At 41.8% G+C, this 17,017-nt stretch overlaps 1 protein-coding gene across 2 annotated transcripts in view; it reads right to left on the bottom strand.

Moving 5' to 3' along the window:
* Positions 1-13,374, bottom strand: part of glg1a (golgi glycoprotein 1a) — a 31,280-nt gene extending 17,906 nt beyond the window's left edge. For both annotated transcript variants that reach the window (XM_041938471.1, XM_041938472.1), the window contains exons 1-3: positions 13,011-13,374; positions 1,760-1,789; positions 813-899 (exon numbers count right to left, since the gene is read on the bottom strand). In XM_041938471.1, the coding sequence (XP_041794405.1) occupies positions 813-899; positions 1,760-1,789; positions 13,011-13,343 (450 nt within the window). In that variant the 5' untranslated portion in view covers positions 13,344-13,374. The remainder of the gene's footprint in view (positions 1-812; positions 900-1,759; positions 1,790-13,010) is intronic.
* Positions 13,375-17,017: the final 3,643 nt, after the last annotated feature.

Raw genomic sequence — 17,017 nt, 5'->3', positions numbered from 1 at the left:
ACAAGCAGGCTGAGCTACTATCATGTGGTCTATGAAGGAAATGAAATGATCAGCAACAGCTGAGTTCAGACTCCTGAACTCAGCTCACAGTCATTTTTATCACTCTGTTTTTACTGCTTGATTGCTACTAGAAAGCAAATTAAGACACAATTCTATAAATATAAGTCCTGCCAGTGGTTCAAAATGAAGGACTGACGAAGTGAGCTTAGTAAAAGGCAGTGAGCTGATGTTCCAGGAAGCTTCACGGGTCTCTCAGGCTGTTTAAAAGTAAATATAATGAAGCTAGATGGCACTCGACTTGTTAGCAGCTTCATGTAGGAACTATTTTCTTTCATCGTCATCTATCATCGTATCATTGTGCAGGAGGCCGAGTGCATCTGCTCATGGACCAGAGGCTCGTCTGCATGGCAGCGCGGGATGTAAAAATTAACGGCGTCCGTGCCTGACCTGAACATTAGCATTAGCATATTAGCAGTATTAGTTTGGTATTATCTCCACTAGCTAGTAATATCAGACTGGGGTTTGGGGAGCAGACGCACACTTCCTTCTGCGCAGTGATACGGTTGTGGTTCTAGAAAATAGTTCCTACATGCTAATAACAAGGTCTGTGGATCATCTTGAGTAACTGGGTCATGACTTCTGCTGTAGAGGCTTTCAAGTGTATGTAAGTGAGAGCACATTCATTACACTTCACACCTCTAAAAAAGGCACCTGTCTGAAATCCAGGTAGCTCAATCTTTCTTTACAATCCTCCGGAGGCTGAAATAAAACACTGGAGCTAAGCGGTAGAGGTTTGGTTTTTAGCGACTGACCTGGGAGATGGTGGTCTTGCAGACCTCCACGGCGACAGACTCAAACTTTGAGTCGGTGGTCAGGTTCAACTTGTAGTTCCACAACAGCTGGAGGAGAGAAGAAAAAGAAAACGTCTGAACGCCTTCACTTCGACAGTTTCCCAGACTCATCCGAGACACAAACAAACTGACAGAATAACGTTTTAAATATATTCCAGAAATCAACTATTATGTTTTATATTTAGCTTTATTTTACTTTTATTTTTCTGTTGATTAGTGCCAAAACCTTTATTTATACCAACTGTAATCAATGTAGTAACAGGTAATACGTGACAAAGTTTTATACTTTTTACATGGGGGATGTCCTGTTTTTGACTGAATATACAGTACATTCACCTTTGGTCCCCACTCTTATGTGGGTTCCCAGCTTAGTGACAGCATATGGGAGCCTGTGCAGACTGCCAACAGAATCCTCCCAGAAAAAACAGCAAATAACACCCAAAAAAACTGACGTCTACATACAGCAGACAGTAACAGAGCTTGATGTCCAGCTATTAAAGAACAGCAGGCAGTTCATGGACTGTCCAGTTCAGTTCTCAGCAAACATTCATTTGATATGCATGCCAAAGGAAGTCCAGACTTCTACTGTGGAGGAAAACTTGGATGAAAGGTTTGTGCTTCGTGTTTAATGACAGTTATCTAAATGCTGCTGAAACAACAGATTAAGTCTGCAGCTTCAACATCTAAAACATCTTCACTGTTCAGCCTAATCGTACTGAGATTTAACCCATTCAACCCAGATGTGTAGACGTGTGAATACAGGTACCAAACTAATGTATTCATATATATGTGGAAAATCATTGTCTCTGCTGCTCCGTGCTTCACACACACTACATGGAACCACAGGTTGCATGTCCATGGTGCATGCTGGGAAGTGGTGTTTTAAAGGTAGGAGTGAGGACACTTACATGGTTGCATTCGGCGGCGATCTCTGTTTCCTGAAAGAGGAGAGGAAGGAGAGGTGAGAGTGTAAACTGGATATAACTTTAGCTCTCAGATCATTTCTCCAGAGATTCTCGTCTTTATGAGGCATTTAATGAAGAGCTATGGTGATGTGAGATTGAACAGTAAGTGTGTCACATTGGGTCGACCACACTGTGCCATTTCTCAAGCCTGGAAGAAATGTGGCTTTTGCCTAGAGTTAGAGGACACAGCAGTGTATCCTTTGCAACCCGTAACATCCCATAATGCACTGCAAGCTTGTCTGTACTGTAGCAGTGTGTTGAGGCGGTTGTTGTTGAGCGTAGCAGAGCTGCAGACATCACGGCTGAGCCTCTGCAGACGGGACAGATGCAGTTTTGGTCCGTTGGCTCCCAGCAGAACGCACCTTCATTGAGTCATTTTCCTGCTGTGTTGCGTTGACCTGAGGTGACCTTCCTGCCCCAAACAGCAGCCAAACTTCTACAGACCACGACCCCACCCTCCCCTTTAACCAGAGAAAAGTGCCAATCACTCCACATTTCAAACGAAAGACCAGTTAAATGGGGACAGAAGCCGTCCCTCCGATTGGGAAAAGGCAGATTTTTTGGGTCATTAGTTAAGGAAATGAATGTAAGTCTAAGTAATGTCCCAAAAAGTTACCGAAGCCAGTGTGTGTGTGTGTGTGTGTGTGTGTGTGTCTTTGAAATCACAGCTCTGCAGAAGGCCGAAGAGTTTCTGACTGTTTACCACATGGCAGCCACACTGTGAGCCAGGAATAGGCTGTGTGTGTGTGTGTGTGTGTGTGTGTGTGTGTGTGTTCTATTTGCAGTCCAGTGTCACAATGCTCTTCACACAGACAGTAAATGCAGCGTGGTGGTGGTGGGGGTCTCTCAGCGTGGTGGTACTGAAGAAGAGGACGGTACGGTGGGCGGAGGACTGACAGATGTTATAAACAGCACAGAGCTGACTCAGTGGTCAACCGGGGAGGAAAAAAATAAATAAATGGTCCTGGAAATGTGACCTGGACTGACCCGTTACCACTGACACACCCACCACCGGGACAGCAGGGCACAGCCTGTGTAGCTCACATTGAGCTACAGCTTTGTATTCCCATCATCGGGCCTGGCACGGTTTGAGTATTTGGGAAGGAGGTGTGCTCGGACGGAGCCGGAGATACAGACGTGGAATGCGGATTTCAAAATAAAGGCGTTTCTGAAGATGATGATATTGGATCGCTAATCATTGAAGCGAGACAACAATCCACATCGATGGATCGTTACACCCCTGACTTACAAAATAAAAAACACAGATGGCAATTAAGAGCAGGCGAGCGGAGTTAAATCTTCTAAATTTAAAATCACAACATCGATACAAATACACGTTTTCTGGAAATTAAGGTACTAAATGTCCTGCTCTCTGATTGGCAGCTGTACCTGCACTGGTCATATTGTCACATAACGAATCCTTGAAGACAACCATTAAAAACAAAAATGTTTCTAGCTTTTCAAAGCTGATCCTGTATTCAGGTTATGATCGCCGTCTTGCCAAACACAGAAAATAGATTGTTCCTGTATTTCCTGCCTTTATTTTTTGCTTCTGATGGCTCAAACTGTAAATTCTGGTGCTTCTGACTTGTACCTGAAAGCGTCATGCTGTTTTGTAGAGTCAACAGTCATTCTGTCAGTGTCAGCACAGTGTACGAAAGGCAGAATGTACCACAGTAAAGCTGATTGGTGGGGGGGTAGCTAACCTGGATGGAGCCGGCCAGTCTGATGCTAGATCAAACAGCAGAGAGGACATTTGTTCTATTTTCTCTGCTTCTGGACCGGCCATGGGCCATGGGCCTCCAGGGAAAACCCCACCTCTGCACAAACTCAGTCCACCTCTGGAGCGAACAGCCAAACACCACATCACACTGCTGCAGAGCACGCTGTGACTCATGTGGGCGTCTACCCAGCTCAGTCAGGGGATCTGCACATCCAGAAAGCCAAAACTTCTCATCCGCTCAATTCTACATCGATTTAAAAAGTAAAAAAAAAAAAAAACAACTAACAATGTTGAATCTTACACGGCAACAGGATATACCTGTTCAGGTGAACTGCACTAATATAACAGTTGGCTGGCATATTTGCATTGTGGCCATCTGTTAGAGCAGTAATCTAACACAGCAGGAGGGAATAAAACCAATACAGCTGACACACCCTTTCACATTCTTCAGTCAGACTGAAACATTCAGGCTCTTTGTTTACCGACGTCCCCGCTCCACTCGCTGAAAACCTCCATCTCGCTTAATAGCTGCAGCTAAATTAAACTTAATCATCTCTCCTCATTTTGTCTTGGGAAAACCGGCATGAGGCTGAGCTATAATTGGAAGTGGGTGAGAGAAAGAGATGGAGAGAGAAAATGACACATGAAGCGATCGAAAGAGGACAGAATCCGGAGGGAAACCAGCCATTTCCAACACCTTCTGAGTCATGAAGCACAGAGCACAGCAGCTGGGTTCACACAGCCTTCATCTTCATCTTCATCAGCGCTTTTTGAGCCCTGATTCCTCAAGCTGACACCAGTGCTCGTGGAACTGAAATCAAATCTAATGAAAACCTTAAACCAGAGTTTAATAGAAATAAAATAAAATCATTTGGAACAGCAGCTTCCAGCAGAGTCACACTAAATAAACACCATCACGTTTTTACTTTGGACCTGTATTACCTGATTAATGAATATTATTATTGATAAATCTGTGTTTAGTTTGGTCTCTAAAATGTCAGAAAACAATGAAAAGCATCCATCATAATTTCTTGAAAGCCAGCTAATGTCTTTAAATTCTTTTGCTGAACAGTCAAAAAACCAACAACATTCAATTTAATATAACTAGAAAATCTTCACATTGGAGAAGCTGCAGCCAGATCTTGTTTTTTTGTTTTTGTTTTTTTTGCAGATAAATTAATTAAATTATTACTCAATTATCAAAATTGCTGCAGATTAAGTTGGACAGAAAATTGGCTAAAATTGTTTTAGCTTTGAATGTAGGGTTGCAGGGAACGATTAATTTAATTCCACATTAACCCACCATTTACTTCCATGAATGATCAATTACAGTTACGTCTGTAAAATGTAAGAAAATAGTGAAAAGTGCTCTCTTTGGTCCGGTCAATGGCTCAAATCTCAAAGATATTCTGTTAACAGTTATATCAGTGAAGAACAGAACGGCAGCCACGGCAAAGCCGGAACCTGAAGCTGCTGCATCCTGTAACGCTGCTGGTGGCTGCACCTTCAATCGGCCAATAAGAAACTAATCACGGATGACTTGAGGCGCCGTGTCAGCAAACAGCAGCTGCTCGACCACTTTTTCATGGCCGAGGTGAGCTACAAACACTCCTCAACCGATTCTCTGCACGTGGTTTTATTCAACTCTCCACCCAGATAACAGCTGAGGGGGCTGAATTCAGGTCAGGTGGGTGACAGGTGTGTGTGTGTGTGTGTTACCAGTGATGACACACAAGATAGACTGAAAACAGCTTGTGAGTCTGTCATTTCATCAAACTGTGAAATCACACACACACTATATTTATACTACGTATGTATACTGCTACAGTATACTATATATTATATATTATAACAGGGATTTACAAGCGAGTTAGTCTGAACCACTGCCCCCGTCTCTTATGTATTGGTTGAGTGAGATCTAGTGAGGTTCCACTGGTTGGAAAACAACCAAACTAATCAGAGTTCTGCAGATGGATTAAAGATGGAGATTGTTCTTCCTACACTGTCAGCTAGCTACCAGGATTTATCATGAAGAATAACAGAAAAACAACAACAAGCCTGGATGAGACTGAAGCAGAAAAAAACCCAAAAACAAAGATAACAATAACAATAAAAATAATAGTAATAACACACACACACGCACATTTCTTAAGAGTGTTGTGAAAAACATTTAAGCGAGCGACAAATAACACTTATGATGCGATCTCCTGGTCCTACCGGCTGCAACACTGAACTCTTCACTTAAATTCACTTATTAAAATGAGTGAAAATGCTTTTCACCGCTCTTGAACTTATCTTTCCAACTTTAAAAGAAAGACCATCTTATTTCTGCTTTCTGTTTATAGCCTCACCATAACTCAGCTGCTGCCAGCGACCGCGACTCTGAGAGACTGAAAAAAAAAAAAAAAAAGGGAAGCAAAACAGGATGACGATTCAGTCTGATCATCAGGATTCATGTGAGTCCAGACAACTAATTAATCAATAAATCTAAGAGGGGAGGATGAGCCAGAGGCAGCTTGTTTGTTTTTAAATTCCTGCTAACGTCACTGTTACAACAGTAGCAGAGCTGCAGATGGATGAACACTTTTGGATAAATGTCAACAATAAGCCTGAAGACACTGGAAGGACACAAAAGGATGTTGCTTAGCAACCAGGTTTTTTTTTCTTTTTGGTTGAGTACCAAAATAAATACATGAGAACAAACTAAAAGCTCCCATCTTTGTTTAGGATAATGCACGCTAAGCTTGAAAGCACCAGCACATTTGTAAGGATTCAGTTCTGAGAGATGCTGAAATGTTTCCACTATTATTGGATGTGATGGTCCTGAGACTGACAACCTGTTGACATTCACACTGATGTTCAACAACAGTACCACAGCAGCAGTAACACACTAACACAGTAACAGTACCACAGCAGCAGTAACACACTAACACAGTAACAGTACCACTGCAACGGTAACACACTAACACAGTAACAGTACCACGGCAGCAGTAACACACTAACACAGTAACAGTACCACAGCAGCAGTAACACACTAACACAGTAACAGTACCACAGCAGCAGTACCACAGTAACACAGTAACAGTGCCACAGCAGAAGTACCACAGTACCACAGCTACAGTAACCACATTCCATATTCAGACTGTCTTTTCCACTGATGTGTGATTTAAATTATTATTATTTCAATAATTACTTCCCTTAATTCACTCTCATGGAGTACTCTACCTATCAGTACATACTGATATTTTACTGTGACATACATATATTTATTACTGTGCAATATCATAAATGCTGTAGTCACCTTTTCCCCCCTTGTGCAATTCATGGAACATCTGTGAAATCCCATAGATTTTTTTTGTCAGTATATTTTTACGGCAATTCTTCTCATAGTTCTTTGTGGCAATAAATAAATTAATTAATTAATATTTATTTTTTACACATTTTTCTTTTATATAGTCATTTGTATAAATGTACATATATATAGTCAGTTTTTATTTTGTATTTCTGTTTGTGTACTTTTGGCCTGTAGTGGTCTTTCCTGATCCGGACTCTGTAGTTCCACTAAAGGGAAATCTTAATGCTACAGCGGTGATAAAACGTGTTCTTCCAACAGATGGAGGCAACACTTCAGGGAAGGCTGTTTTCTGCTTCAACATGACAATGCCCCCGTGCACAAACCCAGCTCACAATGTTTTCTTAGGGGTGCACAATAACTATCGGGCCGATAACAGGAAATCATGACGTCATTGTCGATGATTTAATCATGGACGTGATGGTGCTTCACTTACTATGGACTGCACTTTTTCAGTTTGTTTACATAGAAATGCTTGAATCTAACATGCCAGTGCATTAATTTTCTATGTATATTTATTTTTTGTAAACTTCTGGAATGCACTTTTACAGTTTGTGATCCTGATGCATGTATTTGCATCAGTTCAAGGGCCCTTTATTTTTTATATCAGTAAGTAATGCACCTTATTTAAATTGATGTGAGATGTCAATTATGTTTGTTTAAGAGCTTTAAGAAAATGTTCGAGAGGCTTGCCAATAGTTTTTCATTGGAAAAAAAATAAATATCTCTTCATTTCAAGAGTCAAAACTGTTTTTGGTTTTGGTCATAGTATTGATGTCATGATCTTGGTATATGTGTGTGTTATCAGTTATCTGTATCAGCCTGTAGGAGCTGAAAGTAATCGGTTATTGAGCATCCCTACGATTTCTCAGTTCGGTGTGGGAGAACTGGACTGGCTTTGCACAGAGGTTTGACCTGAACCCCATCTAGCGCCTTCAGGATAAACTGGAATGTCAACTGTGAGCCAGATGGTATCACCCAGCATCAGTGCTGTAACCAGTGGCTAAATCCATCAGACATACTGAATTAACAGTAAACAGTACAATCATTTAGCTCTGATACACAATCGAAGTTAAAAAGAGAAAACCAAGAATCAACAACTGTATTTAAACACTTTTGCCAATGAAGTTTTTAGATTTGCATCTCGCTCAGATGGAGGTAAAAACACTATGACACTGCCTGAGTTGGTGCAACAGGTGCAGCAAAACAGCCGAATATACACCAACATGTCTGGTCATTAAAGGGAAAGTCCTCTCACCTTAATGTGCTAATTGGCAATTATCAAACTGGGTACAACTGGGAGGCTGAGACAGAAACAGACACATGGAGGCTTCACACAGGCAAGGGGGCCAGAGCGAAGCCTCCAATCTCCAGAGCCTCCTCCCTCTGGACTCCCAGTCTCTGCACCACGTACACAAAACCACAGCCACCAGCAGGACTGACAGCGGGCAGGCCGGAGACACACAAGAATGCTACGAGTCTAAAAGCAGCTCTTAATCTCACCCTTCAATCAGAGAACAGCAGCAGCAGCAGCAGCACAGTGCCAGCTGGGCAGCTCGGGGATGTCACGCAGGAGGTGGACGAGCTGTACAGCAGCTGCTCGGCGGCAGCATTCGCGGTGGGCCTGAGAGACGAGACGTCGCACCCCAAAAAACTGGGTTCACTGGGCCTTCAGCTGCATTCATGTCATAAAAACAACAGGATCGAGCCTTTTGCTAGAAAAGACAGCTGATAGAGAGTGACTGACTCTCCTTTAGACCCGAGTAAGAAACTACAAAACACATTAAATCAAGACAGAGCTGGAGGGCTTATTGATATAACTGATGCACACTGGACGTACTGAAGTGTGTTTAACTGATGGACTTAATGATTACACGGACGATCAATCAAATCAAGCTGCTCATCCCATTGAATGCATTTACTTTAATACAGCTGAAGTACTTCAGTAGTAGTTGTGATATCTTTGAATTGTTTTAAACAGCTAACATATACGTGGCAGTTTCAGTTTTCACTGTTTTCATTCCAAAGCACAAAGAAATTGTGCAGTGGAAGCAGTCCGACATTTGGTGCTATCATGCAAAAAAAAAAAAAAAATGCTTTTCAGTTTGCAGCCAAGAATTTCAGATTTAAGTCTGATTCAGTTATTCCTGTGTGATATATTCAAAGAACACAACTCACAGAGCTCATCATATCTCATTTAGAAGAAAAGTGCGTAACAAGCTGACTCAAGAGGGAAGAAGAAAACACGTTGAACGATAAAGAAGGAAAAGTCGGGTTTTTAACGTCTTTTTAAGCTGTCTGGAAGTTGACTTGTAAATGAGAGAAAAAACATTATGATAATGTTAAATGATTCTCGTCGTCAGCGAGACCTCGGCGAGGTTTTTCAGATCTGAACTTTACTATGTAATAAAAACAAGAATGAGGAAGCTCTTCTTGGGTCTGAGTGAATGATCACAAGATAAGTTGTGATAAAAATTCTCTTTAAGTCGAGGCATACGTCTCACATCATTACCCATGAAGCACTTCAAAACCAGGGGAAAGAAACAAATAAATATCTGATATGAAAGCTTTGACTTCAGGAGTCTTGATAAAAAAATTAAAAAAAAACAGGCAGCAACCTTGAGCAGATTCGTCAATCTGCCACCGTGTGTGCGGAATGAAAAACTTTTAAGTGATTCAGCGTCCACAGCTAGCATCCAATCAGAAGTGTCAAGATACGCGTGTTAGCCAATCACAGCACAGTTTCAGATCGAGCCTTTATATCTACAGAAGGAGCAGGTCGTCTTCCACAGAGTCCGCCATGTTGCACCGCCATGTTGCTACAGTAGCCCAGAACGGACAAACTTTAGCTCTACAGAGAGCCATTCGCGCTGTTAACCGCCACTGAAGGTTCTCCTACATGTTTGGTCGGGGAGGGTGAGGCGATGGGTATTCAGTTGGCTGTAATCTGCAACCTCACCACTAGATGTCACTAAATCCTCCACACTGGTCATTTAGTTCACTTTCTGACTCATGTCATTGATTTCCTCTTTTTTTAAAACGGCAGACAGGACACAAATATTTGTGGTTGATTTGCATTCAGATGTGACATCTGATGCTTCTCTGCCTTCAGCCAGATTATTACTGATTAATCTGCTGATGTTTTTTATTGTTTGGTCTAGGAAATCAGAAAATTATGAACACTTATCACAGTTTCCCTGTGATGTTTTCCAATTAGGGCTACGACTAAATACTGATTAATGTTGGTTATTTTAGCATAAAAAAATACTGAAACAATGAATCCATTATTAAGATAGTTGCCATTTATCTAAGTCGATCAACTAATCTGTTAGTCGTGTCTACTGCAGATGCCTACTTTGTCAAACCAAGAGTCAAAAACCCAAAGATGTTCCATTTCCAGCAAGATAAAAACAGAGTAAACTGGTAAAAACAGAATTTTAGCCTAATAATTACCAAACAGATTAATTTTCTGCAATTCATTCCAGGTCTAGTTATGTTCTTCACTCCGTGTGTTCCAGCCAGTCTGAAAACTCAAACTGGTTAGTTGCCTTTTTTTAATAGTCAAGCTGTCGATACGTGTTTTCTCTCACGTCTTGTTCAATACTTCCTTCTTTAAAATCTTACACTCAAGTCTTTCAGTCTTTCTTTCCAGCAGCTTCTGCTGCACAGTTTCTTTACGAGACAGAGCTTTTCATGTTTTTCACCACCAGGGAGGACGCTGTCTTGTGATTTTGAGTAAGCAGATAATGGGCACAAACCAAGGCTTGTCTTAGCTGCTGTAAGCTCCTGTTGCAGGATATAGAGATCTCTCAGTCTGCTGTAGTTGTGCTGTTGACAAGCAGCTAATGAGCTTAAAGAAAAGAGCGAGCAGTCAGCCGCCACCCGGCCAGCAGCCACGGTCCTGGGCCGATCTCTCAGGACACACTTGAATGGGCCTAAAGGTCGCGAAAGCAACCTAGTGACCTGAAAATCACAAGTTCAACCAAAACGCTTGAGAAAGATTCCTCACTGTGAGTCTGAGCGTGTGTGAGTAAGGACTGAGTAATCCTCCACCTTTCCTAAACAACTACCTGTGGACTGGGTTGGAACAAGATAAACAGAATCCACTCCCTGCTGGGAAACTACGCTTCATCTATTTCTCAACAGCTTCCCTCGGGACAGATAAAGATCTTTTCATCTCACCGCACACGAGGACGACAGATATCGGTTATATCTCTCACGAGTGTGTGAACGTATGTGTCAATGTGTGCGTGAACAACAAGTCCTGCAGCCGCGTGTTTTTGGACTGTTGGCTGAACTAAGAAGACATTAGAGGACATCGCTTCATCTTTGTCCCATATTTGTGCCACTGACATTTTGACTAACTGATTGATTGATTGATTGATTAGTTTGCCGACACTGAATGTTTGGTAAGATTCTTGTTTGTTTTATAATGGCTGATTTGATCACAGTTTTCATAACTTTAAACAGTATTTTCCACAGGCAATGCTGTGAAGGAATTTAAAATAAACAAACACTTAAATTACAAATTACTCTTGCCATGAAAAACAAACCTTTTGCACAATATAGTCTGATATCGACAGATATCGGTTATATCTCTCACGAGTGTGTGAACGTATGTGTCAATGTGTGCGTGAACAACAAGTCCTGCAGCCGCGTGTTTTTGGACTGTTGGCTGAACTAAGAAGACATTAGAGGACATCGCTTCATCTTTGTCCCATATTTGTGCCACTGACATTTTGACTAACTGATTGATTGATTGATTGATTAGTTTGCCGACACTGAATGTTTGGTAAGATTCTTGTTTGTTTTATAATGGCTGATTTGATCACAGTTTTCATAACTTTAAACAGTATTTTCCACAGGCAATGCTGTGAAGGAATTTAAAATAAACAAACACTTAAATTACAAATTACTCTTGCCATGAAAAACAAACCTTTTGCACAATATAGTCTGCACATCAAGAGATAAAATGCATGCTCCTAGCACTGGTTTTAAAAGCAGAAGAGTTTCATCTTATCATTTAAGATAAATAATGTGTTGCCTAAACATGTCCTCATCCCGGGAAAAGCAGCGTCTCTGCAGACAAAAACGGATTTAAAGTGTCTGTCTGAGTCACATTAACATGAGCTGCAGAAAAACTCAAAAAGCAGGCTGAACCCGCACACCATCAATAACCAGTTCAGTTGGTCGTCAGTCATTAAAGTCATTACAGCTAATTGCTGTGTACATCACGGACTGAAATTAAAGGAAAAGTTGTAATTACCGATAGGACACAGAGGCAAAAATCAACGAGCGAAAGGCTGCGCAGTGATTATCTGGGCTAACATCTTGTTGAGGCTGCAATTGCTAGCAGAGTTCGGACAGCGGTTAGCACAACAGCTAGCTGCCTAATGGTGGCTAACCTGGTTTAAAAAGTTACCAGGTGACTGAGCCATCTGAAACATGCTGCGGTGAGTTGTGGTTTTGGACTGTTACGCCCGCAGGTTAGCCGATTTTGAGGCCAATCTTACATTTAGCCGCGAACGTTAGCTAACCGTCCAGATGCACAACGTCCTGTGACTCCGAACTGCGCTAACAATCTGTCGGTTTAACGTTAAATGTCACCGTTAAATCACTGACACCAAGCACGGTAAAGTTTATCGGTTCAATCTGTAACAACTGTGTCTTCTGCTAAAATCGGCTCACACATATTGCATAGAGCAACATTTGCTCGAGTATTATTCAGTTGTTTTTTTGTGCTAATCGACGTAACGATATTTCGACATGTGTATTTAAGAGAAACGGTAAAGACAAGAAATACGAGGCGACCAAATTCCAAAACTTGCTCGTCCTGAAGCGGGTAAGCGCCCTTCGTGGCATTTGCTTCATGCCGAACTGAGGACCGGATCCTGGCGACTCTGAATGTGTGATCAGTTGTGTTGTACAATGCGTGCCATACTGAGGATGATAGCACAGGTAAATAACTTGCTGAAATTTTGGCCGACATTTAGCGTGACGTCCTCTCAATACTAGGGCTAGCGGCTGGCTAACGGTGGCAGCTAATGTTAGCTGGTTCGTTCAGCAGGCACACCCTGCCTCTTTCCCTGCGACCACGGTACCCTGTCCCCCTAGTTTACCTCTTTCCTGTCCTGGAGACACTCCAACAAGGCCAGGTTGTTGTTCCAGGAATGTTTGGGGCAAAGCCGGGTCAGGTCTTCCCTGCACACCGCCTCCTCAGCCAACTTCCAGCCGGCAGAGCGCCTCCGAGGCAGCGAGGCCCCAGCGCCAAGGTTCCTCTCAGCGGCTCCTGGGTTCACCGCGGCCGGCCCCGGACCTCCGGGTGGATTCTGTGGGTTATCAGCTTTAACAGCAGCTTTGGCGACAAAGTTGTTTTCACCTCGAATTGGATGCACAGATAACAAGATGCACATCAGAACCAGGAGCAGAGGAACACGTATACAGTCCGCCATCTTCACAGAGCCAGTCAGCCTGCCGCTGCATTCAGGAGCTGTCGGAAATATGGAATCTAGGAGTAAAGTTGCAGACGTTTTTGTTTTTTTTTTCTTTCTAGGATGGCAGTGGAGAGCTCATGAATAAGTAATGAATGTGTGTGGCTTCATGCTCTGAGTCATCCAATTATAAAACCACTTCTGAAATGTCCTCTCGCAGCATTCCTTATTATTTACTGGCAGCTTTGCACATTTAAAAGCAGCCAGTAAGCTGTGTACACGTATTGACGCTGTACTGCTTTGACATTCAGGACCGCAGAAACCTGTTTGTTCAAAAGGAGAAAGTTTGCACCAACTGACATCAATCAAAAGTTGCCACCACCAACTTTAGATTCTCACCGTCAGTTTTCATTCGTTAAACGTTGAACATTTTGTGAATGATGTGTAAAAAGCAGGTGGGAGTCTCACCTGAACACTTTCCAGAGTAGTATTTATAGACAGTTGGGTTTTGGTACAAATACCATAATTTTTCCAGAGAATTCTTTATTTTATTTTCCATAAAACTCATTTTTTTCATTTAACAAAAGAAACCTGAGTTTTCATGGAACATAGGACACGTTTAAAGCTCAAACACTCGTCTGTGGCTCTGAGCTTCAGGCCCTACTGGTCCCTACTAAGGACACAAGTCCTTAAAAATGGCCCACAAACAGTTTCAATCTTCAAAAAACAACTGGTTTCTGTAATTTCTAAGTGACTCGAGCAGGAGGAAATAGCACATTTATTGGGGACTATTTTCAGTGGCGGATGAATCCACATTTGGTGTTTGTGTGTGTGTGAGTCAAAATAAACTACAGTGTGTGTGTTCATGTTGATGAAGGAACATGTCAGCAAGAACAACAATGAGGCTCAGTGATGTGATTTTAATTGTTTTTGGACAACAATGGAGCTCTGTGGCTCAGAGGAAGAAGATCAGTCTGTCATCCACACTCAGTCCTTGTTTAGAGAAGTGTTTCATGGCATGATCCTGTGTAATCTGATTACCTGATGGTCACATGAGGTATAAAAATATATGAGTTTGAATTCAAATGAAGTGCAAACCTTGGCAGAGACATTTCTTGTTTCACTTCCTGTTAGAACAAAGTGAATTATAATGCTGAACAGATTTGGTATCTGGGTATTTGTCAGCTGAGAAGCAACAAGAAATACCAAAGATGTTTGTGCTGTGTTGTTTGATGTTTGTGTTTACCCGAGAGCACCGATGGCTGATTTCTCTGGGTGAAACCCCCCTTCTCGGTACATCTGTCGCAGCTCTTTAAGGACCAAAATCAAAGATCCTTCTCAAAATACTGAGCTCGCTGTTTAGATGATAATGCTGTCTAAAATGTAAAAAGTGCAAAATGTCCATCACAAGTCAACAGAAGCACGGTGACGTCTTCCGATGTCTTCTTCTGTTCGACCAAGAGTCTAAAATCCAAAGAAATCTAGTTTACAGTGACGATAAATGAATGAAATGACTAATTAGAAAAGTGTTGATGTATTTTGGACTTGAGATGACGGCGACAGCAGCCTGAAGTGGAGCACAGCGCTCACAGGTGGAGTCATCCAATTATAAAACCACCTCTGAAATGTCCTCTCGCAGCATTCCTTATTATTCACTGGCAGCTTTGCAAAGTTAAAAGCAGCCACGTACACGTACTGACGCTGCACTGCTTTGACATTCAGGACCGCAGAAACCTGTTTGTTCAAAAGGAGACATTTGGTACAGACTGACATCAATCAAAAGTCGTCACCACCAACTTTGGATTCTCGCAGTCAGTTTTCATTCGTTAAACGTTGAACACTTTGTTGAATAGTGTGTAAAAAGCAGGTGGGTGACAGGAACACGTTCTCTGTGGCTCTCAGCTTCAAGCCCATCAGTCCCGACTGAAGACGTCCTTAAAAATGTCTCATTCTTTTATACTTTAAAACTTTTTGACTGTAAACTGGATTTCTTTGGATTTTAGACTCATTCGAAGACGTCATCTCGGTTCTTGACTTGTGACGGACTTTTTTGTTTGACAAGCAGAAGAACTGGATCCTGAGCGAGTACATCCACTCACATAAGGGCACGTAAGCACTGTAACAAGCAGCACTGCCTTTCTTCAGGTACACAGACGCACGCAGACGCACTGTGGTGTTCACCTTCATGCTTTCAACTGACTGGTAAGACCTACTGTAAGGCTGGAGAATAAAACAGAGCCACAACATGCTATGCTAACTGAAGAAGAGCTTCTATTTCTACACTCTGTCAAAACATTTCCCTGAAATCGTGACTCAAAACAAAAAAGGCCTTACAGACGTATTTCCAGCAACGAGCCTCAAACAGCAGCACACGTTACATTTGTCACTGTTGGAATGTAAAGTAGGAATTTACAAGCATTCCTTGAAAGCATCATCAAGTGGAAGAAAAGCTCAATGTTTCCAGATCGAAGTGTCTCATAATGACTGAGCTGGAGGAGAGTGATGAAGTCCAGTAAATGATGAAGATGACACTCGTTTGATGAGGATTTGTCCTCTTTGAAGTTCTCTCAGCGACACAACGCGTCACTTCAGTGAGATTTATTCTCGTTCATGACATATTGTGACATTTCAGAGGGAAATGTTGCACTTTGAACTGATTAAACTCTTTCTGTTCTCAACAGAGGCTGCAGCACAGCCAACGCCATTAAAATACCTCATTTATTCTTCACAATGAAAACCTTTTACTTCACCACTCAAGGACATTTTGAGGCATTTGTTTGGCTCTGACTGAAGGGTCAGTTCATCATCAAAACCACTGATTATGGAGATTTGAAGGTGCCACCACAGTGATTGAAGTGTTTAATTATAACCAATTTAAAAAATGTAATAAAAGGGAAAAAGAAATTCAAATTAAATTGTAACGATGCATTATAAAACTGAAATAAAAACATTAAGTTCTTAACATAAAACTTGCCAATTAATAATTGTCAAATGGAATCACAAGAAGATAAGATAGAACTTTATTTATCCCCAGCCGGGGAAATTTGGGAAAAAAGGCATTGGAATTTGTTTGACCTCCACCTCACAACTGATTTGTCTCCTGCTTCAACACTGAGATTCATCACTGTGTTTAAAAACTGCTCTTTAAAGATGTGCGAGCAGTCTGCAGCCATGCTAGCAGCTCTGAGGCCGGACTTAGCCACAAAGCTAGCCAAATGCTAACGTGTGTTTATTATGTTCAAAATCTTACTTTAGCATTCTAACATTTGCTCATTCTGTACAGGTGAGGCTGATGGGAGTGTCATTAGTTTGCGGGTATTTCCTGAGGATTGGACTTGGATTAAACTTTTGACCTGATGATGGCGCTATAAGAAAAGTCAAAGGATCAGCAACAAGTCGTCCTGAGGGGACAATGAATGTCTGTGCAAAAGTTTATGACAATCCATCCAAAAGTTGTAGAGATGCTTCAGTCTAGACCAAAGTGTTGGACCGACAGTTAACGCTGCCTCGTTGTTGAGCTCTGATTGGTCAGGCTGCTGCTGACACACAGCAGCTGGTCACCGTAGCAACCTGAGTGCCACATCTCCCTCCAGGCATCTCTCAGCATTATTAGAGTTGATTTAATTCAAATGTTTTTGGTGCTCAGTGCTGCAGTCAAACATCAAACAGTCCACTCTGACAACTTTTATTAAAAA

Source organism: Chelmon rostratus, chromosome 6 (assembly GCF_017976325.1).
Source record: "Chelmon rostratus isolate fCheRos1 chromosome 6, fCheRos1.pri, whole genome shotgun sequence".
In the NCBI taxonomy this organism is placed as follows: Eukaryota; Metazoa; Chordata; class Actinopteri; order Chaetodontiformes; family Chaetodontidae; genus Chelmon; species Chelmon rostratus.
The sequence above is the reverse complement of the archived record's forward strand: the minus strand, read 5'-3'. Positions and strand labels throughout refer to the sequence as shown.